The sequence below is a fragment of the Cygnus olor genome, chromosome 3, assembly GCF_009769625.2.
Source record: "Cygnus olor isolate bCygOlo1 chromosome 3, bCygOlo1.pri.v2, whole genome shotgun sequence".
Classification (NCBI taxonomy): domain Eukaryota; kingdom Metazoa; phylum Chordata; class Aves; order Anseriformes; family Anatidae; genus Cygnus; species Cygnus olor.
In genome coordinates this window covers 95,898,010-95,923,341 of record NC_049171.1, presented here as the reverse complement: position 1 = coordinate 95,923,341, position 25,332 = coordinate 95,898,010, and the positions used below count along the sequence as shown (strand labels likewise).

The window sequence follows — 25,332 nt, the reverse complement described above, 5'->3', positions numbered from 1 at the left end:
CAGCGTGACTCTCCTGGACTTTTGGGAATGTAACACCTGAAAAAATAGTTTTTGTCTAGAAGGATCAGTTACACTTTTAGAAATGTATGCATTGACAGCTTCAGTCAATAGCTCTAAAAATGCATACGAAATCTGTAAATAAATGCTTAATTAATCTTAACATTGTAATTAACCTAACTATTGAAAGAGATTTGCTTGCACCTGAAGATACTTATGCATTAACTATATGTCCTAAAACTGTTTTCACATTAACATGCCTCTATTAAACTTTTCCTTTTAATAGGAAAAGAGGGATAATGTTTATTTTCAGTTTTCAGTTGAGATTTATGAAATTGGGCTTCAATTAAAAATAAAAAAATAAAAGCATTTGAAGCTTTTTCAGGTAGATGTAATTGTTTTAAGAATACTAAAGTTTGTCAAAACTTAATTTTGTTTTAAAATTGGATTATTAGCAAGACGAGGTATAACCCATAGGTAGTAAAGGAAGCTGATTTATTTTTTATCCTGATTCATATCATTCATTACTGGAGAAGTGGTATCTCACCCTGACCTGTAGCTTTTGCTCCTGGGATAGAAGAACAGAACATTTTTGCTGCTTAAGAAGTCTCAATCAGAATTTGACAGTGTAAGTGAACTAATTGAATAAACCTTAACACCAAAGAAATTGTTCTCTGCCCTTCAGAATACAGTACTCTTCTCAAATGGCGCTTCAGTGCTCCCAAGCCATTTCTTTGCCAGTCTTCCATCAGTTGAGTGACTTGACATTCTTTGAAACTTTGGAAACAAAGAAGTGACTACAGCTGCTTTGGTACAATGTCTTATAACATCTTGAAGTTTAGGATTTGTCATACTTTCAAGTTTGGTTTTGATGGTTTTCTTTTAGGAAGGAAATGCAGATAAAACCTTATGTTCTGCTGCACTTAGAACTATTTAGGTCTGTTTTTCTGTGGCTCACCTGTGTGGGTTGTCTGATGACTAATAGTGTGGTTGAGCAAATACTGTACATTTATTTGGTATGAGTACTAAACTGTTTCTGTTCTTCAAGACGTCAGACTTATTTGCACAAAACCCCTATGTATGTAATCTATTTGAGATATCTAGGTATCTTTTCCAAGTTTTGCTGAAAATAAAATATTGTAAAATTGTCGAAGGGCTTTATCATAAGCCTTGTTGTTGTTTTTGTTTTTTTTTTTTTTTAAATCTTAGAAAATAATCTTTTTTTTCTTAGAAAGAATTTGTTTTTTTTTTTTTTTGTTTTAAATCTATTTGAATGAAGTGTAAAGAGAAAGTATTTTAACATACTTGCACTTAGTTGAAATTGAAACTATCCTAAGAAGTGAAAGAAAGGTTTGGCATTTCTTTGGAAGGAAGGCAGTTTACCTGTCAGGATCAGCAAATATGAAGATACTCAGCAAATCATTGTTCCAGTTACCACAAGTAAAGGCGATAATAAACTATAAGCGGTTTGGAGAAGAGAACTGAATCACTAACTTCAGCTCTAGTATGTTATATGTATGTTTAGAAAGAAAAATTATCACGAGACATGTATTTTCAAAACTTACCACTGTCTCTTACAGCTGTACCTCAGTTTTCCCCCAGTTAGCTAATTGAGGCTGATAAAGGGTTGGAAATAGATTCTTGGTTTGTTGTGGTCTGTGTTTTCTAATCCTACTTATCTTTCTTTCACACACTTGTATACTTGACAGATGTTAACGAAATGCTTCTTTGAACTCAAGGGATAATATTTTGTGAAAATTATCAGAACAGAGATGAATCTACTATCCATAAAAGACATTTTTACCACTTTGATCTCTGACAATTTGGCTTTAATCCTGGTTACCACGCGCTGGCTTTCATTGTACGTTCAGTTTATGTCTGGCTTTTGTTCCAAACCAGCAGATAAAGCTGAGTGCTGTTCAGCCTGAAAAATTTCAAACTATTTATGCTAGTAAGAGACGTACAACATGATATTGGCAGAGACATGCAATCTGAATGGTGGGACAACTCAGTTGTTCATTGACATGGAATCTGTGTTCTCCCGAGCTGCTTCATTATGTCACAGGTTTTTGAAGCCACACTGCTTTGCTGAAAGAAAAGCTATCTTTGCCATGAAGAAACAGCTTGTGATGCAGTTAATTTTCAAACTGATTTGACTGCAGAGATCCCCTGGTTAAAAGTCATGAGGAGGACTGTACGGCTTGGAGCAGCTTCCCCAGGGCTCTGACCCTGGCTGAAAAGAGCCTGGTGCTGTCTGAGCCCATGGGGAGCCAGGTGTTAATGCTCTGCTGTCTGGGGCTTGCATGGTGCTAAAAGTGTCCCTTCCTCCTTCTCCACCACAGCTTAAAAATTTAAACATATTTTGTTGACAAGCAAGTAGATATTTACTTGATATTTTTTCCCTCTTAAAAATAGGCTTTCTGACGGTCATTTTTAGAATACCATGTTGCTATGTAATACATAGAGTCTGGAAGGGGGCTTATTTCTTAAGGGTGTTGAGTATTTTTTTTGTGCGTGTATGTTTTTTGTTTGTGTATGTTTTTTGTTTCATTGTGCGTTGCGTGGCACAATGAACTCTGACTGACCAAGATTTTATCTTGGTTCTAAGAGAGGCTGATGTATTTTTGATACTTGAAAAAAAAAATCTGCCAGTTCATTTTTTTCCCCAGATTTTGTTGTTTTGGTCTGTGTGCAAATATTTTGTTCCAATTTTCAAGAAATTAATGATTGTGGAAATCTCCATTATGGTAATCATTAGTCATTTTAAAAAAATCGTTTTTATTTTCATTTAAGAATTTTCATCTCAAACTTAATTTTACATGCACTTGTTGAAATAATGAGGTATTCTGCAGATCTACCATCAAAATCCCCTTCTCAAAAAGCACCTAACCCAAACAGTTGCCTTGTTGCCTTATGGACTTTTTTCCCCCTAATTACTGCGTTCATCATTGCATGGATTAGAGCACATTCTTGTCATGAGCGTGCAATAATGTGCAGTTTTACTCATGATCAGTTGTGTCACTGGATGCAAGATGGAACCAGCACTTTCCCTACTTAGCGGGGGAATACTAGAAACTGTCTGTGAACAAAACATCAGTGTGCTTATTGCTTAAGAAAAAGGAGCTTTTTTTTTTTCAGTCTTAGAAAGTTTCTGTACTTTGTTGGAAGTATTGCTGTTCTTTACACTTTTCACTGAATGCTTTTCCAGCAGTACTGAGAATCGCTGCTATTATTATATCTCCCAATTCACGTTTCTGGAAAGCTGCGCCTAGTGCTGGTTGGAGAGGCATTGATCTATTACGATGAGCAGACAGAGATGTTAAGGTCATATGCAGTTCAAAAGTGAATCATAGGCCTTGATATTATGCATCTCCACAAAGAAGATGATTTACTTTGTCACTGAAAATAAAAGAAGTTAATTTATAGGCTTCTAATGCTAAAAGTGCTTTTTAAGCTTGCATTTTGTTCTCACGTTAAAGTTACAGAAAGGGGTAAAACTCTGTTGAGTTTTTGTGGTTTTGTACATTACATTAACCTTTAAAATCTATATTGCAAATATGTCTACCATAAATAAAATTATTTTTAAGAAGTACAGGTTGGAAGGAATCAAGCAAAGCCGATTTGTGCAGCATTTAGGAAAAACAACCATGATCTGTGCAGCGTTTCTGCACTTAAGCATATCTTTACTTTGTTTGGATCTCCTTTAGTCTCATTTCTGCCTTGGATATTCGACATGTTCCTTTTGGCACTTCTGATATGAATTTCAGATGGTCACATGCTGCTCAGTATGTTTGAAGCAGGATGCGTGTCAACCCTTTTCAGCCTTCATCCAAATAGTTCTGAAATCTAATATTCCCTTGACAGATGTCTCTCGTATGTAAAGAACTTGTTTAAAATAAGAATTAGTTTGTCTCTCAGCCTGCCTGATAGAACTGCAATTTGACAAATTGACCAAATGCTGGTATGGTTTTAATAATGCATCCTCATGAGTTTGCTCTCAGTGCACAGAGTTGATTCTCCCTGACTGCTTTTTTACTAGTCACTTTTATCGTCAATGTGCGGCCTCATGTCCTATCTATTTCTCACTATTCCAAGCCTGCCATGAACACAGACGTGTAATTTTCCTGTCAGTCGTGTCCTTCATGCTTGTTGCTGAAGTCTGAGTGACTGGACATCACAAACCCCTGAGATGCAGTAGCAATTTGCTGTTTATGCAAGGAGATGTGGCACAGAGATGGGGTCAAAAGTGAGCACTGATCTTTGGATGCTTAATGTGAGAGTAGCCCAGATTTATTTTCAGTGCGTATAATGCTTCAGAGGGGAAAGCTCAGAACTCGGAGGGAGGAGGGGGCAAAACTCTTTTCTGTATATGACTTTAAAAATAAGACAGGCACCAAAAAAAAAAAAAAAAAAAAAAAAGAAGGAGAGAGGGGGACAATTAATGGAAAATAATGAAATGTTAGGTTTAGGTAAAATGCCTTTTATTTATTTCACTGACGGTCTGTGGCAGAGGAAGGTCTAGGAGCCAATTGCCAGGCTAGCATTCAGCTCTTTAAATAGAAGAGCCTTCGCTCCCTCCTCTTCCTTGCAGTCCCCTCCCACATTCACTGCATATTTTCAAACTTCTGCAATGAGTGAAGTGGGCATCTGACAAACAGCCTTCTTCACATACACAATCTTGATTCATCCCTGGAGGGAGTCTGCAACATTCACTGGAGAGGGCAGATGTTTAGTGGAGAAAGCTATATCAGAAATAATTTTACCATATTGCATATGCTCAAAAGTAGATATCTTAAGATGGGAATGGGTAGCTGAAAAAAAAAAAAAAGAAAAAAGAAAAAAAAACACACTTTGATTTTCTTTTTAATCTTTAGTATCACGACCCTTAGGGGTTTACATAAAGGATATTCCTTAAGGGATAACTTAATAAGTCTCAGTACAGAGAGTGCTTCTGTCTGCAACTTCTTTGAACTTCAGTGAAAAATACAAATTGAAAGCAACAAACCTCATGTGGTATTATTTGTGAACTGTGATGGTTCTGAAAAAGAGTTGAAATAATCTGATCTGCTGTGCTACAGCTGTCCAAGCTAACCAATTTACCAAGGCTAGCCATAACCTATAATTCTTCCTGAGGATCACAACTGGAAAGAGATGTGGCATGTCACTGAAGTAAGCTATTTGCTGGCAGTGTGGCAGTAGAGAGGCTAACTCCTATAAATGTATTCTTGCCTTTCTAAGGGTCTTGGGTCTCCCTTCTCCAGCTGTCTAGGTTAAGTCTTTCATGAAAGTATGTCACCGGATACCAGCTGGATGGTAGTCCTGAGCATTTCAACTTGCTTCTGTGGGATACCAGGTCCACCTCTGGGAGCTCATGTTTTTTTTCTGATGGATCTTTGAGTTGCAGATGTAAACCCTTATGCTCTTTTTTTTTTCTAGGTCAGCCAAGCCTCCGAGAAGCTATCTCAATGTCCTGTATAACCAATGGGAGTACGGGAAGCAGAAAAACAAGCCACAGTTCTTCTGTATCTGTTGCCAGAAAAGAAACTCTTTCATCTGCTGCAAAAAGGTACCGACTTGTTATTATGATTGAAATTATTTTTTAAAAAGCAAAATGGAAAAACAAACAACAACAAAAAGAAACAGAGCAAGAGTTTGTTTTTGCCTCTGCACAACCCTCAGCAGAGCTCTCTGAGGCAAGAATAAGCTTTGGAAATATACTATGTTATTGGGCTGCTTACAGCAGGGTTCTAAAAGGAATTCATAAATGAAGACTATTTCTAGTGTATACTGCCCAAATGCATTCTCACTAAAGGACAGAAGGGGCAAATGTATTTTCAATATGACTGGAATTTTTTTTTCCTTCTGGTATTCATCTGCATCTTTTTTTTTTTTCCTCCCCAAGGAAATTAAAGAACAAAACTGACTTCATTGTCTTGAGTATAAATAGCAGGCAATAGCAAAATAGTTGTGAAACAATAGTGAGTTTTAAGATAGAAGTTTACTTTTTAAAATTTAAAATCTTAACCCAGAATATGTCTTAGTCTTTGTAAAGTATGTATGTATCAGATCTCAAATGTATAAAAATAACACTGATTAAATATTCGCTATTTAAGTTTGCTATGCACAAAGCAATAACTTTTTTTCCCTCCATGTAATGGTTTCAGCTGCATACAGCAAGAGAAGTGTTTCTGTAACTACTTCTTCTATGGGTCTGTTAAATAGTGATCACATGGCTTAATCAATATTTTGCAATTATTCGTATTTGTTGGGAAGAACAGGCTGCCAGGTATAGCCACAGGACAGGGAATGCTCTTAATGTATAATTGTGTAAATTATGTGAACGACTTCTTGGCCTCTGTAGCATACTCCGGTAACTCCAGTAGCTGTTTTATCATCTAGTATGGATGTAAATACTTTACTATACAACAGGACAGGGAAATGATATATTTCAGGGAATAAAAATGCTGCATGCAAATACAGACTGTGTTAAGAACAAAACAGGAAAAGCTTTAGTTCCCTTTGGAATTTGAAAAGTAAGGGTAATACCCTGTTCTTCACTCTTCTCCCTCATGTAGCATTGTATATCTTCTTGTTGAATACTTATGTTTATTTTTCTACAATAAATTAGAAACTGATCACTGTATGTCTCTATCTACTAGCACAACAGGCACCAGGACAAAAGACATTCCTGCAGGAAGGTATTTGTTAGTTAGCACTTTTCCATTAATCTTACCCATGTGGCTCTTAGCACGTTGATGAGAGCCAGTCCAGCTCCTGCAGTGTTCAGTTTGCATTTGCGCTGAATCGCCTTCCTGATTCATTGGCTGATGCATGCTTGAGTACATTAGAGGAACAGAGTGGAGTGGCCGGCATCCCTTTCATCTGAGTTAAGGTCTTTAGAAGGAGACCTGGATGGATCAAAATAGGTAAACCTCAATGTGCGGAGAGCAGCTCTTCTGGGCCCCCAAACAAAGTGTCCAGATGGAGGGTTTTGTACTACCCGTGCAGCTAAAGATACGTGACTGCCTTCTTCAAGGCTTGTTTCAGGAAGGTTTAAGCCCCCCATCTTCAGTTATCTGCTCAGCTGTTTACCTGTATTTCTACAGTCTTCCAAAAAAAAGTGTCTGGTATTTGGAAGAAAATAGGTTTGCCCTTTTATAAAAATACCATTTCAAGAAAGGTGAAAGGAAATGTCAGTTCTCGGGCTCTGAAGATGTGGGCTTTGGTGATTATTTTTTTCTTTTCTTTTTGCAACAGCAAAACTGCTGAGTACTAAATAAGTGTCTGGGTTAGGAATCATAATTGAATTTCAATAGTCCCACATTCTTAATAAAGTCAGGATAGACATGTCTAACATTTTTTGTCATGATGAAAAGGAGAGAGGATAAACGAGGGTATCACCTGATTGTGGGACACTTCACCTTGACTTGTCTAGGCTTTTTTTTGCAGGATGGGGGTTCAACTGGTGCAGCAGGTGGAAATGGTCATCTGTTTATGTAGAACTACACTTGAGTTACCAAACAACCCCAAAGCCTGTCTATAGCTTTGCATGTTCTAAATATAGGTAGCCATACAACTAGTCACATATATCAGGAGTACTACTTGTGTCCAAACTGTTGTTTTCTTGAAGTTTAGTGTCTTTGTTTTGTGCAGTCTTAATATTGCATGTTTCTGGGGCTCTGGCCTCTGTAAACTTGCTATATCTGAGATTTCATCCATGAATAAACAGTTTCATTTCCTAGACTGCTTAATCCTTGTTCTACCAACTCGAACACAGTAAGATTATGGAGTTGATCTTATGGCTCAGTAGCTGCACAACAGCATTGTGTCTTGTTTCAGCAAAGGTATGCTAAAATTTCAGCTGTCACTTCAGGAGCACTGAAAACAGAGCCCAGTAACATCACTATGAAAAAAACAGATGATGTCCCATTGTCAGAGGTGAAGTCATATATGTTTGGAAAATTTCAGCCCTACAGTCTGGAACTGATGTGTGATAGAGGTGCCGAAACACTTTTCAACAAAAAATATGTTGCACACCTTGTGTATCACTAGAGTTGGAAACACGTTTTTACTTTGTACTGTACTCTGTCACAGAGACCTGTGATAATTTTCTTTAGGACTAAACATTTGTCTGAAAACAGCTTCTGGTAAGAATAGTCTTCGTATTTCAGAATGATGACCCTCCACAGTAGCTGCCAGTGTGTTGTGGTCCAAGGGATGAAACACTGGGCTAAGTGAAATTAGAGAATCTGGAAAATTAGGATAGTAATAGATCTCAAATACTCACATGTGGACTGAAGAAATGCCTCACCAAGTTGGGATTTGGAAAGAATTTTTGGATGCATTAAATGACTGCTTCCCAGAACAACTGGTCTTTAGAAACCCACAAGAAAAGGTACTGTCTTTGATTTGGTTTCAGTTGTTGCACAAGAGGTATTAGTTGTTCAAGAGGATTTAGTGGGAGAGCCACTCAGTAATAGCAGTCATAATACGATTAAGCTGAATATTTTAACAGGAGATAGTAAACCAAATAAATTCAGCACACAGATATTCAATACCTAGACTGCCACATATCCACATATTTTACTTTCAAATTAAAAAGGCCGTCAAAAAAAAAAAGCCTATTTGCCACCTGGTGCCAAATAAAAACACTGTATTGGAACCCCAGGTATACCTCGTGCTGCAACTGAGAGCAAGCAGTGGTCCAGTGGCACTCAAAGATGCAGAGAAGCTAAGGAGGGAAAGTAATGGTAAATGGAAATGGACAGCCTATAGCTGACAAGTTCAGTGAAGATATTGAAGAGATTCTCACATTGAACCTATAGCTTCTAGGAGGTGGATCAGATAAGGTGAATGAGTTTGGGTAAGAACACAGAAAATATGAGGTGAATCAGGTAAGTTAGGTGATACGCTGCTGTCAGCAGATGGCATTCGCCTGAGCTTGCTGGAGGAATAAAGAGGTGAATTTTAGAATCACTGGCTTATTATTATAGTTCAGTTGGAAAGGACCTTCAAAGATCAAGTCCAACTGCCTGACCACTTCAGGGCTAACTAAAAGTTAAAGCATGTTGTTGAGGCTATTATCCAAATGCCTTTTGAACACTGAGAATCATGGAGCATCAACCACCCCTCTAGGAAGAGGAACACTGTTCCAGTGTTGGACCACCTTCACAGTAAACAAATTTGTATTCATATCCTGTCTGAACCTCCCCTTGTCCTGTTATCAGGGAGCTCCAGGGAGCAAACAGAATATAACAAAAATAATGTAATGATGAGCTCTTCTCCTCAGAAAGAGTAGTCAGGCATTGGAACGGGTTGCCCAGGGAAGTGGTGGAGTCACATCCCTGGGGGTGTTCAAGGAAAGGTTGGACGTGGTGCTTAGGGACATGGTTTGGTGGGTGACATTGGTAGTAGGGGCATGGTTGGACCAGATGATCTTGGAGGTCTTTTCCAACCCTTATGATTCTATACTGCCGTCTGAAACAGAACATGGAGCCTGCTGGACCATTGTTCTAATCATGTAGGACCATTGTTTGTTGACTTGCAAACTGGAGTTATGTAAGTGGAGTCATTATATTTGTGTGTTCTCTCTCCTCTTGCTTCCCTCATTGCTTTTCCTCTAATTAAACTATTTTGAAATCCCTGAATAGAGGGAAAGGGAAAATGGAGGGAAAAAAATAAAAGAAGGAATAAAAAAAAAAGTTCTTTCCTAGTAGATGGAAGTCATTGTGAGAAATGTTACGTTTATGAGAGTATGAATGCAAGTGTACCTCTCACAAAAGGAATAAAGAGCATCTTATTTTCTTTAGTAATAAGACATTCATGGAATTTATTTCTCTACATTGCATTTCTTGCCAGAGAATGGAAAAAAAAAAAGAAAAAGATTGCTTAGTGCCCTGTTGCCCTTTTGTATCTACCATTGTGAGTGTTCAGATTTAAAAAACTCTATTTTATGTTTCTAGTGAATGAGGGAATTCTGGATATAAACTGTTAATCAAAACCCCACAGTTCTTCAAGCTTTATTCTCCATGATCACATATATGCCTTACACAAATGTGAATGCTCTGTTTTGCTTTCATCTTTCTGAAAGGAAAGTATGACATTGATGTATTGTATTGATGGGTTTAACTAGTTGATGTGGTTTACAGAAGAAAACCTAAATGATCCTTAAATGTTGGTGTTTTATGTTATTTTTTGCAATTTATTTAAGCTGGTCTTCAGTGCTTCTTAGGAAGCATTTAGAAATATTGAATGAAGTGTTGATGGTTTTGTCTCAGTGGTAGATGACGGACTTTGAGTAACAAATGAAACGAGGGTCCTATGAGTGTTATATTAAAATCAAGTCCCATTTTCATTCGTTTAGTTTGAATATTAACTTACTGTTTTTCACTTATAGTGTTTTGGGGAAAAAACCAAATGGAAAAACAATTAAGGTTATACAAGGGTTGGGGGAGAAGTGATGTGAAGGAATAGAAATCTAAATACTTCCCTTCAGAAAGATACAATTTATTTCTTTACTTTGCAGGTTATTTTGAAACCTAAGAGAAAAATCCTTCTTTTCCTATTTTAGCTGGTACTTGTACCTTGCTTTGTTTCATTGATAAATTTATCTTGGAAGAGTTGTTTTTTTTTTTAGTCTTAAAAAATATGCCATGTATTATAGAATTCTCTTCTCTTTCAGGTCGTGTTATGATTTGTGTGATTTGGTATATTGCAAAGCACACTGTTCTATACAAGTATCTTTTACATACTCTTTCTCTTTATGTAGTGGACCTTAGGTTAGATCCTTAATGAATGACATGTATTTAAAGCTGTTTGAAATGTTAACCTAATAAATATAAGAAAATAAAGATGATTCTTAGAAAATAAAGAGGTTCTTAGCTCTTTTGTACTGGTGGTGTTAAAGATGTGGCAAGATAGTATAATTTCATTCAACTGCAGATCAAAATTGTGATGAATTTTCAGGGATAATTTCCTTTGAATTCTGCTGCATCATCTTGTGTCAGCTTTGAATGCTATAACATCACCCAAGCATGAAAGATGTACTGAAATGAAAGTTGTACTTAAATCAGTGTAAACTTAGTACATCTACACAGTAAAAATAAGTAAACAAATTTCCTTGCCTCCATCGCCTTTTTTATTTTTGGAGCTTGTAAGTAAATCTTATTTAAAGGGCAGCCAAATCTTATTTAAAATGCTAATCTGAACAGAGTGAGTAGACAGAGTTTTTTCTTAGTGATCATATATATAATGTTGTGACATCTCCCATCTTTTCATAGAGGGCATTTTCTCCCACCTTTTTAATTTATTTGCTTGTTCTCTTTTTTTTTTTTTTTTCTCCCTATGTTATACTTTATTTTACAGCGGTACAGAAAAAAGGAAGGAAAAACCTCCAGGACAGAAAGAAAAAAAAGAGGAATCTCACTCTAATGATCAAAGTCCACAAACTCAAGCATCACCTTCTCCCCAGCCCTCCTCACAGACTCTCCAAACACACAGGCAAACTCAAGAAAGCAAGAGTTCTGCTCCAGCTAAAAGGTTTTCACAGTACAGAGATAGAAAATGATTGAAATGATACTCAGTTCATATCTGACAACAAGTCATGTGAAATAGCTCTAATTTCATGATCAAGTTAATGTTTGATTTTTTGTGTGGAAGAAGATGCATTTGGAATGCATTGCAACACAGCAAATATCTAAAAATGCAGTTTTTATTTGAGTAAAGTTTTAAGATTACAAGATTTTTCTCAGTGATTGAAATCCTTATATGGTAAAGCTACTTTACCTCTAATCAGTCATTCGAAAATATATAACAATGATTCTGACTTGATCTTTCTCAAAATACACTTCACATGTTTTGTCTGAAGTAGCTGAGTTGTGAAGTATATTTTGCACATGGCTGTGTGCTATGTGTTGTAACAGCATTTGTTAAATGCTAGTATTACTGAAACTCTACCTTTTTGTATGTTTTTCTTCTCAAATTATTCTGTAATGTGACTGCAATTTGGATTTTTTTTTCCATTTGTTTGCTTTTTCTTTTTGCCCTCCACCCTTTTCAATTCCTGCTAGATTGCAGGACACTTCGCTGTTATTCTAATTCTTCACACTTCTGTTTTGACACCCAAATTACAGAACTGCTTGACTTGGCTGAAGGTAGGAGCTTATTTAGGATTGCCTCTGTGTTTCCGCTCATTTTAGTGGAAATTGGGCATTGAATTTTTTTTTTTAATGGATTTTAAGATTTGAGTCATTATTTCTGGATTTAAAGACTGTCCAGATCACTTGGTGTGCTGTTTGTTTTTATTTTTTTGGTAGTGGTGATTTTTTTGGTTGTTTTTCTTTGGTTTTTGGTTCATTGTTACCTTATTGTTTAGGAAGGCATGACATTCTTTCCTTTATTGTATGTCATTTAGGAGACTCAAATTCTTAAATAAATGAAAATTATTCCTCTGAAATTTCCTATAATTCACAAGATTGTTGTCTTGCATTGCTTGAATTCACAGTTCTAATAAATGTTTAAATTTCCACTTGACTGATGCATGTTATAACACTCCATAAAGGCTCTGTCTCCATGTCTTGCACAAACTCTACATTGTCTGAAGCTGAACTTGCGGCCTGTTCTTCTGCCTGGTATCTCACTGTACAGGTGTTTGTCTGAAGTCTTGCATACTAATCTTTTGCAGTGTGGGGAAAAAAAAATGCTTTTGTAGCGTCTTAATGGTTTAATGTGATTTGATTAACGTATTTGTCACAGGACCTTTTCCAGCCTCTTGAGGTGTTGTGGAGGTGAGCTTGCCAGTTCTGAGGCTGCAGATCAGAACTTTCTCCTGCAAAAAGCATTTCGGATGGGATGAAGTGTAACGCTGTTAGCAGGACAGATGCAGACTAAGTCAGTTGGCTGAGTAATATGGCCTTGATCACTTTTGAATGTTTTCCCTGATTTAAGATGGGTATGAAACTAATGAACTAGTGACTGCAAAGCTTTTCAGGTTACCATTAGTGTAAATTGGCTACAATGAGATTGCTGAAAAACTACATCAGAATTCATGGATTTATTTGTCTATAACATTGGACAAAATCTAGCCTGCCTTATTCATGTAAGATGTTTGCAGACGTTTTTCAAAAAGATTGAAGCGATGAATCTGATTTAGAAGATTTTATCTGAAAAAAAAATAATTAAATCATAGTCTGATAGAACTGTTCCACCACAGAAATTAGTGTTTTAAAGCTGATGAATCAGTGAAAAAAAATCTACTTTTTTTCTAGGTGATTTTTTATAAACTTATTCTTTAAGGCTAATACATTATAGCCTCTTTTTTCCCTTTTGGTAATTTGTTAGCTTCGTTTGTAATGAAGTAGAGAGATTTTTTGTTCAAGCCTTTATGTAAGAGCATGTGAAAATGGAAGGGCATGGATAAAACATTTGGCAACTGTCTTGCTCCATTGTTTTCATTCATCCCATTAGAACTTTTTGACTAATCTTTTTTTCCTGTTTCATGCTTCAGCTTGAAGGAAGACCTAGCTCTGCTTTTGTCTACTGCTGCTTGTTGGTTGCATACCCATTCCAGTTATTGTTATCTTATTAACTTGTCATTCTAAAATATATTTTTTTTTCTTCTAGCATAAAGAGATCCTTGACTGCTGAAAAACCTCACAGTGCTTGGGAGGGCTCAGATGACAGTCGTAACAAGCTGCTGAGAGTAGCATCAACATCTAAATTAATATCGAAAGTGGCAAAGAATGCAGACAAGTATGTATAGTTTGGTGCATAAAAGTGAGTGAACTTTAGAGTCAAATTATTGTGAAACTGCATAATTTCAGTGAACTTAAATAAGCATATGCAAAGACCACTTGCATCTTTGTTTTCGCCATGAGTAATTACTTGCATAATCTGTAAGCGTGGCACTCCAGATGCCTGTGGAATCTTAAAATCATTACAAAATGTGAATGTGGGGTGTGAGTGTAAATATATTTTAATATTGCTTATTTGCGTTAGCAGAATTATGTGTTATGAATTGTTATTTATGGCTTAATGCCACTGTTGTGAAGTTTCCAACCAGTCTTTTGCTGATTAAAAATTATTTGAAAATGCTGGTATATTTCCTTGAAATTAATCTACTGGATTTGACGTGTGTTTCTAAAGTAGATTGTAATTGTAAAAGAAATGTTTGTGATTTCAGAAATGTCTCTCAAATGAACTGTTTAACAGATTTCTGCTTGCAGTTTCTAGATGACAGGCAGGGATTTTCTTTTCAGCTTAATCTCCAGTGTGCCAAGGTTTTCCTTCAGTTACTTCTATCTTTCTAAAAGAGTTTAATTGTATTTGAATAATAAAGTGTTGCAATGTTTTTCTAGACCCACCTTACAGCTGTTGTCAATAATTTGTACAAGTGAGCTGATTTTGACACAGTGACTGTGCACATGCTTGCTTTCCTGGGTTACTGTCCCAGTGAACCCAAGTGTCACCAAACTTCATAGTAGAGCTGAAGAAATCAACAATGTTTGGCTATTTCATTAAGCTCATTGATGAGGCATAGAGCACCGTGTCTCCACAATATTAATGAGAAGGGTGTTATGTAGTTCTGGGGTGCTAGGACAACGAGTGCTGAGCTAAGACCAGGGCCTCCTCTGCTGTGCTCTGCACAACCTGTCCTGAGTCAGTAGTGGGATGCTGCTCCTGACAAAAAGTATGCCTGGATATCCAATATAAACCATCATATATATAAATCAAAATGACCTTTTGTGAGAGTAGTGATAGGTTTGTCACTTTTTAGCTGTTACATTTTCCCCACAGAGGGAAGCCCCATTTCCTCAGCCCTTCCACATAGGTGATGCTCTGTAGCCCTCTTGTGCTCTTCTTCAGCAGCGGGTTTTCTCAGTTTGTGGTCTCCAGCAGGGGCCTCACGAGGGAAGAACAGCTCAGAGCAGTTACTTCCACATTTCTGTCAGCACAGACAAGAGTTTGCTTTTTGCTTTAACTTCGCATTGTTGACCCCTGCTGTGACCCACTTTTTATCCTCAATGCTCGTTGCCACTTGGGCTTCCTGTTTCACATTTGCACGCTTGGTTTCCTTCTTAACTTTTGTTGAAATTGTGATCACTTTGTTGAAATTGTTGTGCTGGCTTTTAGGCTGAGCCCTCTCCTGTTTGCTGAGATCCTTCTGAGTTCTGAGCTTGCCCCAAAAGTGCTGCCAGCTTCTCCAGCTGGATGTCCTTGCAGATCTCATACATCCGCTCATTAATCTTCAGATTGTCATTAACTGGACCAAGGCAGGACTACCTGAAAGCCCCTCCCACTATGACAAATAAAACTCTTCAGGCCGTTCGGATTAATTTCCATGATGGTGTCTGTAGTGCTCTCCTGAGCTTGTGTGTAAGTCAAACACATACTTACTCAAGAGTGGTGCAAGTACATTCCTTCTTCCCTAGGAATGGGAAGAACAAAAACATCATAAATTAATCTTGGGTATGGATATCGGCACATTTACTAAAAGCTTTATTCCTAGCTTGAAGAGCTCTGCAGCGCAGTGAAGTGCTGTGTGCGAGGGATTATGGGTTGCATATTTTGCAAGTACTTCTTTTCCTGTTATAATTGTTTTTCACTGCTGGAATTTAAAAGCCCTTTGGCAATTTCAATTACAGCAGGACACTTCTAGATAATTTTTAGGAATGAAAATCCCTCTGTCTTGATTTCTACTTTATCAAAGTTTCTTTTCCTGACTTTTGTTATCTGAATAAAATATCTTTCATGGTGTGTTATGCTTTAAATTTGTTAATAATGAAAAATAAATTTTACTTTTATTCCCATTTTGTGTATTGGTTCAGGCAAGGTCAAAATAGGTGCCTTATTTCATTTTCCTGCAATTCTACTTTTTCTCTGAAAGACTTTAATTGCCACCCTTCTACAGTCTCTACTTAGAGCAAATAGGATATCTAACAAAAGAGTGGATGAGGAAAGATTAGGATTAATTACTGTCAGAGAAAGTTACCTGTTCACAATTTGAAGCTGTTGTATCTGAAAGTATTGGGCAAAAATGAAGCTTCTAACATTGTCAATTGCAGACTATTGAATTGAAGACTGGGTATTGCACACTGTATTGTGTACCTTGTTCTTCTGCTCAAATTTATAGTAAAAACAGAATTTGCATTCAAAACCATATATTAATACTCATTTCTTAGTCAGATCCTGCATGCCTGATTTCCAACAGAATCAGTTGTGTTGTGCAAAGGCATATTGATATATTGCATTTAGAGTTCCCAATTAAGAAAAGTTGGCCTAATCTGCCTAAAGTTACCCGACTCTTATGCAAGGGAGTAGAACTCAGCCCCTATTGTGGGCCCCAGGACAGAAATGTTTTACATATGCTTTGCGCTACCAGCCCAGGATATGGACTTTGTTTAGCAAGCTCAGTCTTTAAGCCAGCACTGAGCTGTAAATCAGTCTGATAAAGCCACAAGAAGTAACAGGGTTCCCACGGCAGCCCATCATTCAGTGTTTTTCAGGCAAAATAGGGAATCCAGCTTTAATTTGTCATTTGGCAGCATGGTGAAGGTTGATTGTACCAATAGCCAGAGATGACTTTCCTCATGCATATGCCTTGACCCTTTGTCACTGTTACAAAAATGTGACCTCCATCCAGCTAAAAATACTGGATGCCACTCATACCTTCCTGCTGAATTTCAAATGAATTCAAGTTTTTTTTTATGCAATACATTCTCCCATCAAGGAGTGTTATTCTGATAAGAAGTAGCTCTGATGCTGGAAATTAGTATTTCTTCCCTCTTCACAAAAAAGATCTGAGGTTTTTCGTGAATAGTTCATTCCTGATTCTGGCAAGAAGAGACATCTGAACTGCACTCCTTAAGAAGACTTTGTGCTATATATCCAGTAATGCTGCATGGATCCATTTTAAATGAAACTGCAACTTGCTTACATTTAATCCATGTGTCCAACAGGGTTAATTCCTAGAAAATTTTGTGGTGTTGTATGTGGACAGCTTATTTTGACAGGTGTTAAATGCTTGGCATGCAGTCCTGAGGTTGTTTGGCGGCTTAAAACATTTGGTTATTACACGTTTGCTCTCTCAAAATGGAATTTTCTGCATGCAAGGAATACAGCTGCCATAATTTGTTTTAAAAAGCTTTTTAGTTTTTGTTATCACAGTAGTTCTTAGGAACCCCTGCCGTAGTGCCAAAGACATTAAGTGACTTAACAGATACAGAGACCTGAGTAAAATAATGCGTGTGTAAAAATGTTCTGTGTTCATCAAGATTAGTTATATAGCATCGTATAGTACAGTTAAACTGTACACAGACTCTGAGATTGCAAAATGGAATAATATATAAAATTAGATGATAAGGGTTTCATAATTATTTCACAGACTAACGATATTATTTTGAATTTTTCCCCAGGCACAAAGATGTAATCGTCAGCCAAGGTAAATAAAAATATTTACTTTTAAATACTGGACGAAGATGAAAAGATTTGTCTTTGACTGAATAGTATTTCCTGTAAATAAATACACTGGGAAGATGGTTATGAAATGAGGATATAGAGCTAAAATTGCATTAATAACTACTCCAAGAATTGCTCTTTCCAGCTCTTTTTCAAGACTTTTATAAAGATCTTTGAAATTATGGAGAATGCCTCATCAGATTGGATCTTTAGGAAGGATGGAAAATTTTGGTGGGAGGTAGAAGGATTTAATTTACTTTTATGGTTTTTTTTTTTTAAAAAAAGCTTTTTAGCTTTTTTGATTATTTCCCTTATATTTTTGTTTGTGTACATGCGTAAATGGAGAGAGGTTATGAAAGCAAAACTTCTAAGTTTTGAACTATATGCCAGTCTTCATCCAAGCAGGTTAGAGTGAGAATTTAGAAATAGTTTTAAGATATTTTATTTCTGTCCCATAACCAGCAAAAATGTCAACTCGTGAAAAAAACAGCCAAGGTAAGATTTAAGCTATGCCCGTTGGTCGCTTTCTGATTTAGCGCTCTCGTGATTCTTTTAGTTGGCTTTTCACCATCAAAGAGCATCAGTGCATGATCTCTAAAAAACTTTGAGCATTTAAATGAAATATACTTAGGGACATGGTTTAGTGGGTAATATTGGCGGTAGGGGTACGGTTGGAGCAGATGATCTTGGAGGTCTTTTCCAACCTTAATGATTCTATAACTCTATATTTCAACTTAATATTGAAACACATTACAATGTGCATATGTATAGGGTGGATTATTGGGGTAGTCTAAAATCAATTAGTACATACATACTTTCCTCAGAGAGGAATGCGTGTTCAAATAAGGTTCTAGAAGTCTTGCATTGTTGCCTAAGATATCAGAATATTAAGAACTGCCAACTAAAAGATTTGTTTTATCTCAGCTTTCTGTCTTGCCAATATTACAACATAGACACACTGATGAGAAAAGAACAGAGACTGAAGTCTTTAATATAGTTTCCTAACATGAGAAATGAGTCTCTCCTAAAGTGTTTGTCTTTGCACCGATCAATCTTGCATTCTGTGGCTACCTGCTCCTGCTGGCTTGTTCAGACAAGAATAGGAGTGGTCTCCCTGAACGTGGTGGAACATGGCAACAAAAGAAATGTACTTCTTGTGTCGCAAAACTACTCTGCTTTTATGTCCTGCAAACTGTACTGAAGCATGCAGTTTCAAAACTAAAGCATGTTATCCAAATGCATGCTGTGCACAACATATATACACAGAGGTTCTGTCTCATACTTTTTGCTGCTAGTTAACAAATCTGTAGTCTCCAAATTCTGTGCTGTAAGCAAGATTACATTACATTTTGATTACTTTTGATCTTTGGATTTTCTTTAAAAAAAAAAAAACTCAAATTTTTGGAAGCTAACATATGAATTGTAATGAGAGCAAAAATCACTTGGATCCAATAACTTTTTTTTTTCTAATTTACAGAGAAATTACAGATTTAAAAATATTCTAAATTGATTTTTATCAGAAACATCATTTGAAAAGATTAGGGGTAAAAAGGGATGCATAAGCTTCAGGAACAACAAACTGTTGCTTTATGCCAGGGATCTTTATGCCAGCTGTAGAAGAGTATATATGTGCAGCAGTAGTTACTGTAAAAAGAAAGCTAGTTGCAGTAGCATCCAGATCAGCTGCAATTTAGGTTTGCAAGAATTAATCAAAATTTTAAATTAAAAATGCCCTTTCTACCAAACTCAACTTTGCACAATACCAAATTGCATACAGCTAAAATGCCTTTAATACTAATTCTTTCCTTACAATGTGCTTGTACAATTCTGTGTGTCCCACCAAGAATGGGCTGTCTTTTGGTTCTCGCCTCCTGGTGGCTCTAACTTATGTGGCCTTAATGTTTCCCTGCTATCTGTTATGTTGCTGCAGAGGATGTGAGCTTTCACTGAACGATGAACGGGTGCCTTTCCACGTGTGTCATGCCTTAGTCTGTTCTGAGCCTGGCTGGTATGAAAGAAGAAGATGATGTGGATGAGTGGCCCTATGTATAATGGAGATGGGGAGAAATTCTTGTCACAGAAAATGCATTTACTAACATTTTAAAAACATATAGCGTCAGGACATCATTCTGCCTTTAACTCTGGCAAAGTTGCAATTAGGAGGATTCTATCTACAAAGGCTTTTTTTGATTGATTGTTTTTTTAATATGGGCCAATGAATGTATTTTATCTGACAGCTCTGTGTGTGTGTGTATTTTATGACAGCTTTTTCTATGTGCCTATGTTGGGTTGTGTGTTAGGTTTTGTTTTGTTTACTACTACAGAAATAACCACCTGTTAGCTAACCTGTTAGTGTAGTTGCAGAGGGTTTTTCCCTACCTTTCTCCAGTATCAGCTTAGAAATACTCAGCCAGTTCTCTGCAGTGCAACATCCTGGGCAGGTGGGTTTAGTCTATTTTCTACTAGATAGTTTTCATATAAATATCCAATTACCATTTGCACTTTGACCCAGCTGATCAGAAAGAGTTGCCCAGACAATTAACATGGTTTCTGAAGGTAGATCCCTTGCAGCTGGACAGAGTTGTCTTGAGCAGGATAGGATGGCAGGTAGCCTTTGCTGATGCTGTTTCTGCAGGACCTCCGCATTCTGCAACCCAAAGGCAAGAAAAGCTGCTCTAACACTCCTTTGTGGCTTGTCAGCTTTTGCCTTTTAAGGTGAGCAGTCTTCAGCACGCTGTTAATTAAGATAAAGCAACTCCCCTGGACTGTACATGAACCACTGCATATGCCCTCAGCACACGCCTCCTGCGCTAATGATTGTGTCAATGTGCTTCCTAGCAGTTGTGTGAAGGGGTCTCTGGGGAGGGCTGCTGGTGTGCAAACTGCTGGGCTTCAAAGCAAATCTACAAAAAAGTACTTCGATGTCTTTATGCAAACACAAATTATCATAGCAGAAGACATTTGCATGGAATAATGGGATGGAAGATGACTATTCTGTGTAGCTATGAACATCCTGGAATCACTTTTGCTTTTTTTTCTTTTTTTTTTTTTTTGAAATGTATCACTACAGTAGAGTGCAACAAAATTTAACAGAATGCATTTTTACGCACTTAGTTCTCAGAATCTTATTTATCTGGCATCATAAAGTGGCGCAATATTATCTGTGTCACGAACATCTGTGTATGTTCAGTGTGATTTCTGTTGAAGGATTAGCTATGAAAAGGAAAGGCATGAGGAGAAAGTGAGATTTAATCTTAGGTGAGCTTCAATAGATGAAGGGCATTAGTTATGTCTGAATCTGCTGCAGCATGGAGTCCCACAGAGCACATACTGCAGGTGTTGCAAGTGAACATCACCAAGACCTGGGCACTTCTCTCTTCCTGCCAGCAGCCACAGCCTTGGGGACCACAGCCTGCAGCTGCCTCGTGGGCAATCACTTGAGAGTTTCTTCTACATAGCAGCATGCTGAGGCCATGTGTGTTACTGGTATTGGTCACATACCTTCTGTTGCAGCACCCGATTTTGCTCCCTCGGTGCCTCTCTCTCTCACGTGGGTTGAGCTGCACCTGCTCCACATTAAGGTTAGTCCTGAGCTCTGTGCATCTGGGCTTATGCTGAAGCAGATGTAATGCAGCAACCCTTTTGTGATGCCAGTCCCATGAGCAAAGGATTAGACACACTTCTTTACGTATGCTGGAGAGGTTTTCGGGTTTACTTTTTTTAGCTTATTTTTCAAGATTTGTTTGTTTATCCTTCCAAACCAGGACATTTTTTTTGCAATAAAATCCAATACTAGGAGGTATTAAAATTCTGTAAAAATCCAATAAAGTTATGGATGGAACAAGCAGGTGCTTACTTAAAAGGACACTAATGAAAAACATTCACTGCATTCCTAAGTTTGTTTCTTTTTAGATTGTGCTTTATTAGTTTCCAGTGCTTTTTCTTCTGCTAGTTTTAACTGTGCTATAGTTCTAGCTTCCCAGAATGAGGCAATCATGAAGCCCACAATGGAAATATTTACCCTGCTGACAGTGTGTTCTGTTCACAGAGAGTGCAAAATCCAGTAGCTACTTCAGAACAGTTTTGCTATCAGTCAGACACATGGGTTTTCTGTCAGATGCTTGTTGAAGGTGCTCACGTATCTGAGGGCAAATAGAGACCCAGTCTATCTCATTATTATTGAGCTGCTGGCTCTCATGCAGGCACATTGCTTGTTATTAAAAACCATAGATACTGTCAGAAAAACAAATTTGCATTGAAGTATTTGGGAGTTATTATTGGTTCCTGAAGAAGTCAGGATTTTATTTTTTAAGCAGGAGTCATTTAGATTCAGTTTTATTGAGCATATTTGTGTTCAGTATTGCTTTTTGTCAGACTTTTATTTTTACATAAAAAAGCTAGTTTACATTGCAATAATTCAAGTTTAATATTAAACGGTAACTGTTGTTACTATCTAGATTCTTAATGACACAGGCCTGAAAGCAGAAAGCTTGTGGGAGAGAAGCTATTTGTAGTATTAAAAAGCATATCTTCACCGGTCAAGCAGCTAGAACGTGAAGACAGATTAATAAATATACTCTGGATATGGTGGTTTACTGCATATTATTAGAGAGTTCTTCTTGGCCAAGCTAGTTGGAGATGTTTGAGGTTTTTCGTTTGCTTGTAATTTGCTTTGAGGTTAAGATTCAGATGATAAACACAAGTAGATCTGAGCTGCAGGTTTTGAGATGTGGGTTTTTGATGCATCAGTCCCTGTTGCTCTCCCATTGGCATTATTGAAAAATAGACATTAATAGTTTGCAAGACAAGATCATATTAATGATTTTTTTAATAATTAAACTTAGATGAACAATTAATTTTATTTATCTGCTATTTATCTACTAGGTGTATGTATGTATACGTACACATGCATATATAAATAAAAAAGCAGCTGTATGCTCATTAGACTTCCTATTATGCGTAGCCTTGTTAGCCAAAGAGCAGTTAATTACAGCATAGACTTGCAGGGCTACCTCAGAGTCTGCCTAAGTAATGAGGAATAGTGATATAAAATTTGTTCTTCTAACATTTTCTCCAGTTTTCTTGTAAAAATCAGTAAGAGGTAATGAGGGCATCTCACACGCTTCTAGGAAACTACTGTATGTTCCTTGACGATTTCATTTTGAGGCATGTTTTTTGTAGGTCAGGATTTTGGTTTAGTTATGTCACTCTTCAAATTTCTGAAGGATATAAACATGCCTCCTGAATTGCTCTTCTCTGTAGATATTTCTTAGTTAATCTACAAAGATCTCTTTGATCTTTTTTCTCCTGTTTTTCAGTTCCTACTCATTTTCTGACTTATTTTCATCTGAAAACCTTCCATATTCCCCCAAGAATATGATTCACAAAGTAATAAATTGCTTAAGTGTAATTGCATGAGTCTTCCTGTTCTGACTTCATATAAGCACTGATTTCAACCTTTCAGATAGCTTGTATTGCCATATCTTGCATGTTTTACCAAGTTTCCCTGCATGCCAGGTAAATTCACTGGTTTACGGTGCCTGTCAGTGGAGATGCACTTGTTTGCTTGCAGATCAGGTAGGCTTCTCAGGTTCCCTCTCAGCAGCAGCACATTGTTTCATCAAGGTATTTATTCCTCTCTTTTCTAGCAGGCCATAAACTTTCAGAGAACCCTCAGTAGAGTAGATACTCTGGTTGCAAAAGTCTGTTTGCAGCCTGCTGGGACCTATTTGGCTTAGTGTTTACACTAATGAACTTAGCACAGGAAAGTAGGAGCATGGAGGAAATTTCACTGATGATGTGAAGCTGAGCAACCAAACTGATACGGTAGAGGCTGGCAGTTTAATACAGTAAGACCTAGATGTTCCTGAGCCCTGGATTAGTATAAGACAAAATTAAATTATTCAAAGTGCAGGATCACATATGCAGGAGTTGCTAGCAACATTTTAGCTGTAAAAGCCTGTTAGGTTGTCTGCCAAAATGAAACGATGAGGAAGAGGGGTCTAATGTGCTAGTTAATCATGCAAAGACTGAACCACTTATTATGAAAATATAAATGCAATCCCAGGATGTACCAGAAGTAATTCTAATAGAGACGCACAGCCTTATGGAAAAAATAATGCATCAAAACCCTGGTAGGTTCTCCTCTGTAACACTGCATGCAGTTGTTGCCACCCACATTCCTAAAAGGTAAATTTTGTGGCCACATGGTAACAGACTTAACACTCGCCATGCAAAAGGACAGTTAAAGAACAGGATATTTTTACTTTTGCAAAAGGAAGGCTGTGAGGGAGAGCATGATTGTGGTTTTCATTCTCACCCGATGTACTTTTAGACAGCAGATACCTGTGCTGAAGTTAGCAGCCATGCTACCACACAAAAAAGTAAACAGCCTGACTGTGCTTTCTGAAGCAAGTGCTGGAGCACCCTGAATGTAAAAACCAGAGCAGAGGAGGTGGGGAGGGCACAAGGAGACATGTCATACGGGGTGGCACAGGGCTCATGTCACTGGCAGGGCTGGCCTTGGCTGTGGAGACAGCTCCAGCTCCTGATGTGGCTTTGCAGAGCCTCGTGGGTTGACAGCACAGCTTTAGGTCTGCTCTCTCTGTGGAGTTGCAGGGCTCTGTCTTTGCATCGCTCTGCCTGAGCACCTTTGTGTGTTGGATCAAGCGTTCTTGCATCTTTGGGGCTGAGTTACTAATTTCCCCACACCTCTGGGGATCCCACAGGGGCCCGTGTGGAGTCTGCTTGGTCCAGCACAGCAAGAGGGCTCCCACGTGAGGCTCATATGCCTGAGCTGAGCCTGTGAGCAAAAACTGGGAGCGCTGGTCCTCTGTCCCCTGGCACTTGTGCAAAGACATTGTTGAGGCTCCAGAGGTGAATTATTGCGGAGCCAAGAGGAGTCTGGCAAGGGCTGTGAATTTGAGCTCAAAGCTTCACAAAAGCAGCTCCAGCTGTTCCCAGTGAAGTGTTGGCCCTTGAAGCCAGAGTGCTGCATCCACGTGATGCGGCCTTTTGTAGCAGCTCCGTGCTTGAGCTGTTCTTTGTCTGGTGTGGATAATCCACAGCACCTGGGTGTGCTGCCTGCAGAGCTGTAACTGTGTTTTTTAGGTGCATTTGATCCATATTTGAAAGGATTTATGGGACATCTGTGGTTGCAGGTTGATTTATTGAGCATAAAGGTCATTTCAGGTGTCCTCTTCTGCTCCCCCTGCCCCCAAAATGCTTCTGCACATTGGGTAGAGGGGTCTGAACATCTTTTCATCCGGAGCAGAGAATTTTTAGTTTGATACCTGTCATTTTCAGGCTGCTGGATAAGAGAAGTGTTGGATTATTATTTTTTTTCCCTCAAAGTTCCTTATAACTTCTTTCTCTCCCCCTAATACCCACTTGCCCACATTTCTATTATGAGATGGCAAAGACCCTTTACTTCCAAAGGTGAAGCGAGGAAAAAGGAATCTGACAGGGTGCTCTGTATCTGGAAACAGCGAGAATACAGGAAAGAAACAGTGTGATGCTCTTGAGTATGCAGTTGAGCTGGTAGGATATGAAAGAGTTAAATCTCTGGTTTTCTTAACTTGCATTTACAAGAATTTTGCCTTAGGCAATTAGTTTCTGTTGAAGAATGGTTTTGTTGATATGCTGCCATCATCTCTAGTATTTCAAAAGATTTTTACATTAATATTATATCTGCCCTACAGGTTATTCTGAAGAAAGGAAATTTACAGTCTTAGACAAAAACCTTTCAGTGGGTTGTCTGTCTGCTTTTTTCATCCTCCTTCTTCTGTAGGGAGAGGCTTAATCAAGTTATATCTAATCTGTGTCTCTCTAACAAGTGTGTTAAACATGTATGTTCAAAGGTAATCTTGAATACACACAGCT

At 37.7% G+C, this 25,332-nt stretch overlaps 1 protein-coding gene across 18 annotated transcripts in view; it reads left to right on the top strand.

The window, feature by feature from the left end:
* EML4 (EMAP like 4) overlaps positions 1–25,332 on the top strand; it is a 158,261-nt gene that overhangs the window by 91,298 nt on the left and 41,631 nt on the right. For 14 of the 18 annotated variants that reach the window (XM_040550600.1, XM_040550594.1, XM_040550607.1 and 11 more), the window contains 5 exons: positions 5,434–5,563; positions 11,362–11,535; positions 13,618–13,746; positions 17,409–17,434; positions 17,914–17,946. In XM_040550600.1, the coding sequence (XP_040406534.1) occupies positions 5,434–5,563; positions 11,362–11,535; positions 13,618–13,746; positions 17,409–17,434; positions 17,914–17,946 (492 nt within the window). The remainder of the gene's footprint in view (positions 1–5,433; positions 5,564–11,361; positions 11,536–13,617; positions 13,747–17,408; positions 17,435–17,913; positions 17,947–25,332) is intronic. The other 4 variants (XM_040550603.1, XM_040550593.1, XM_040550604.1 and 1 more) reach the window with 3 other exon arrangements.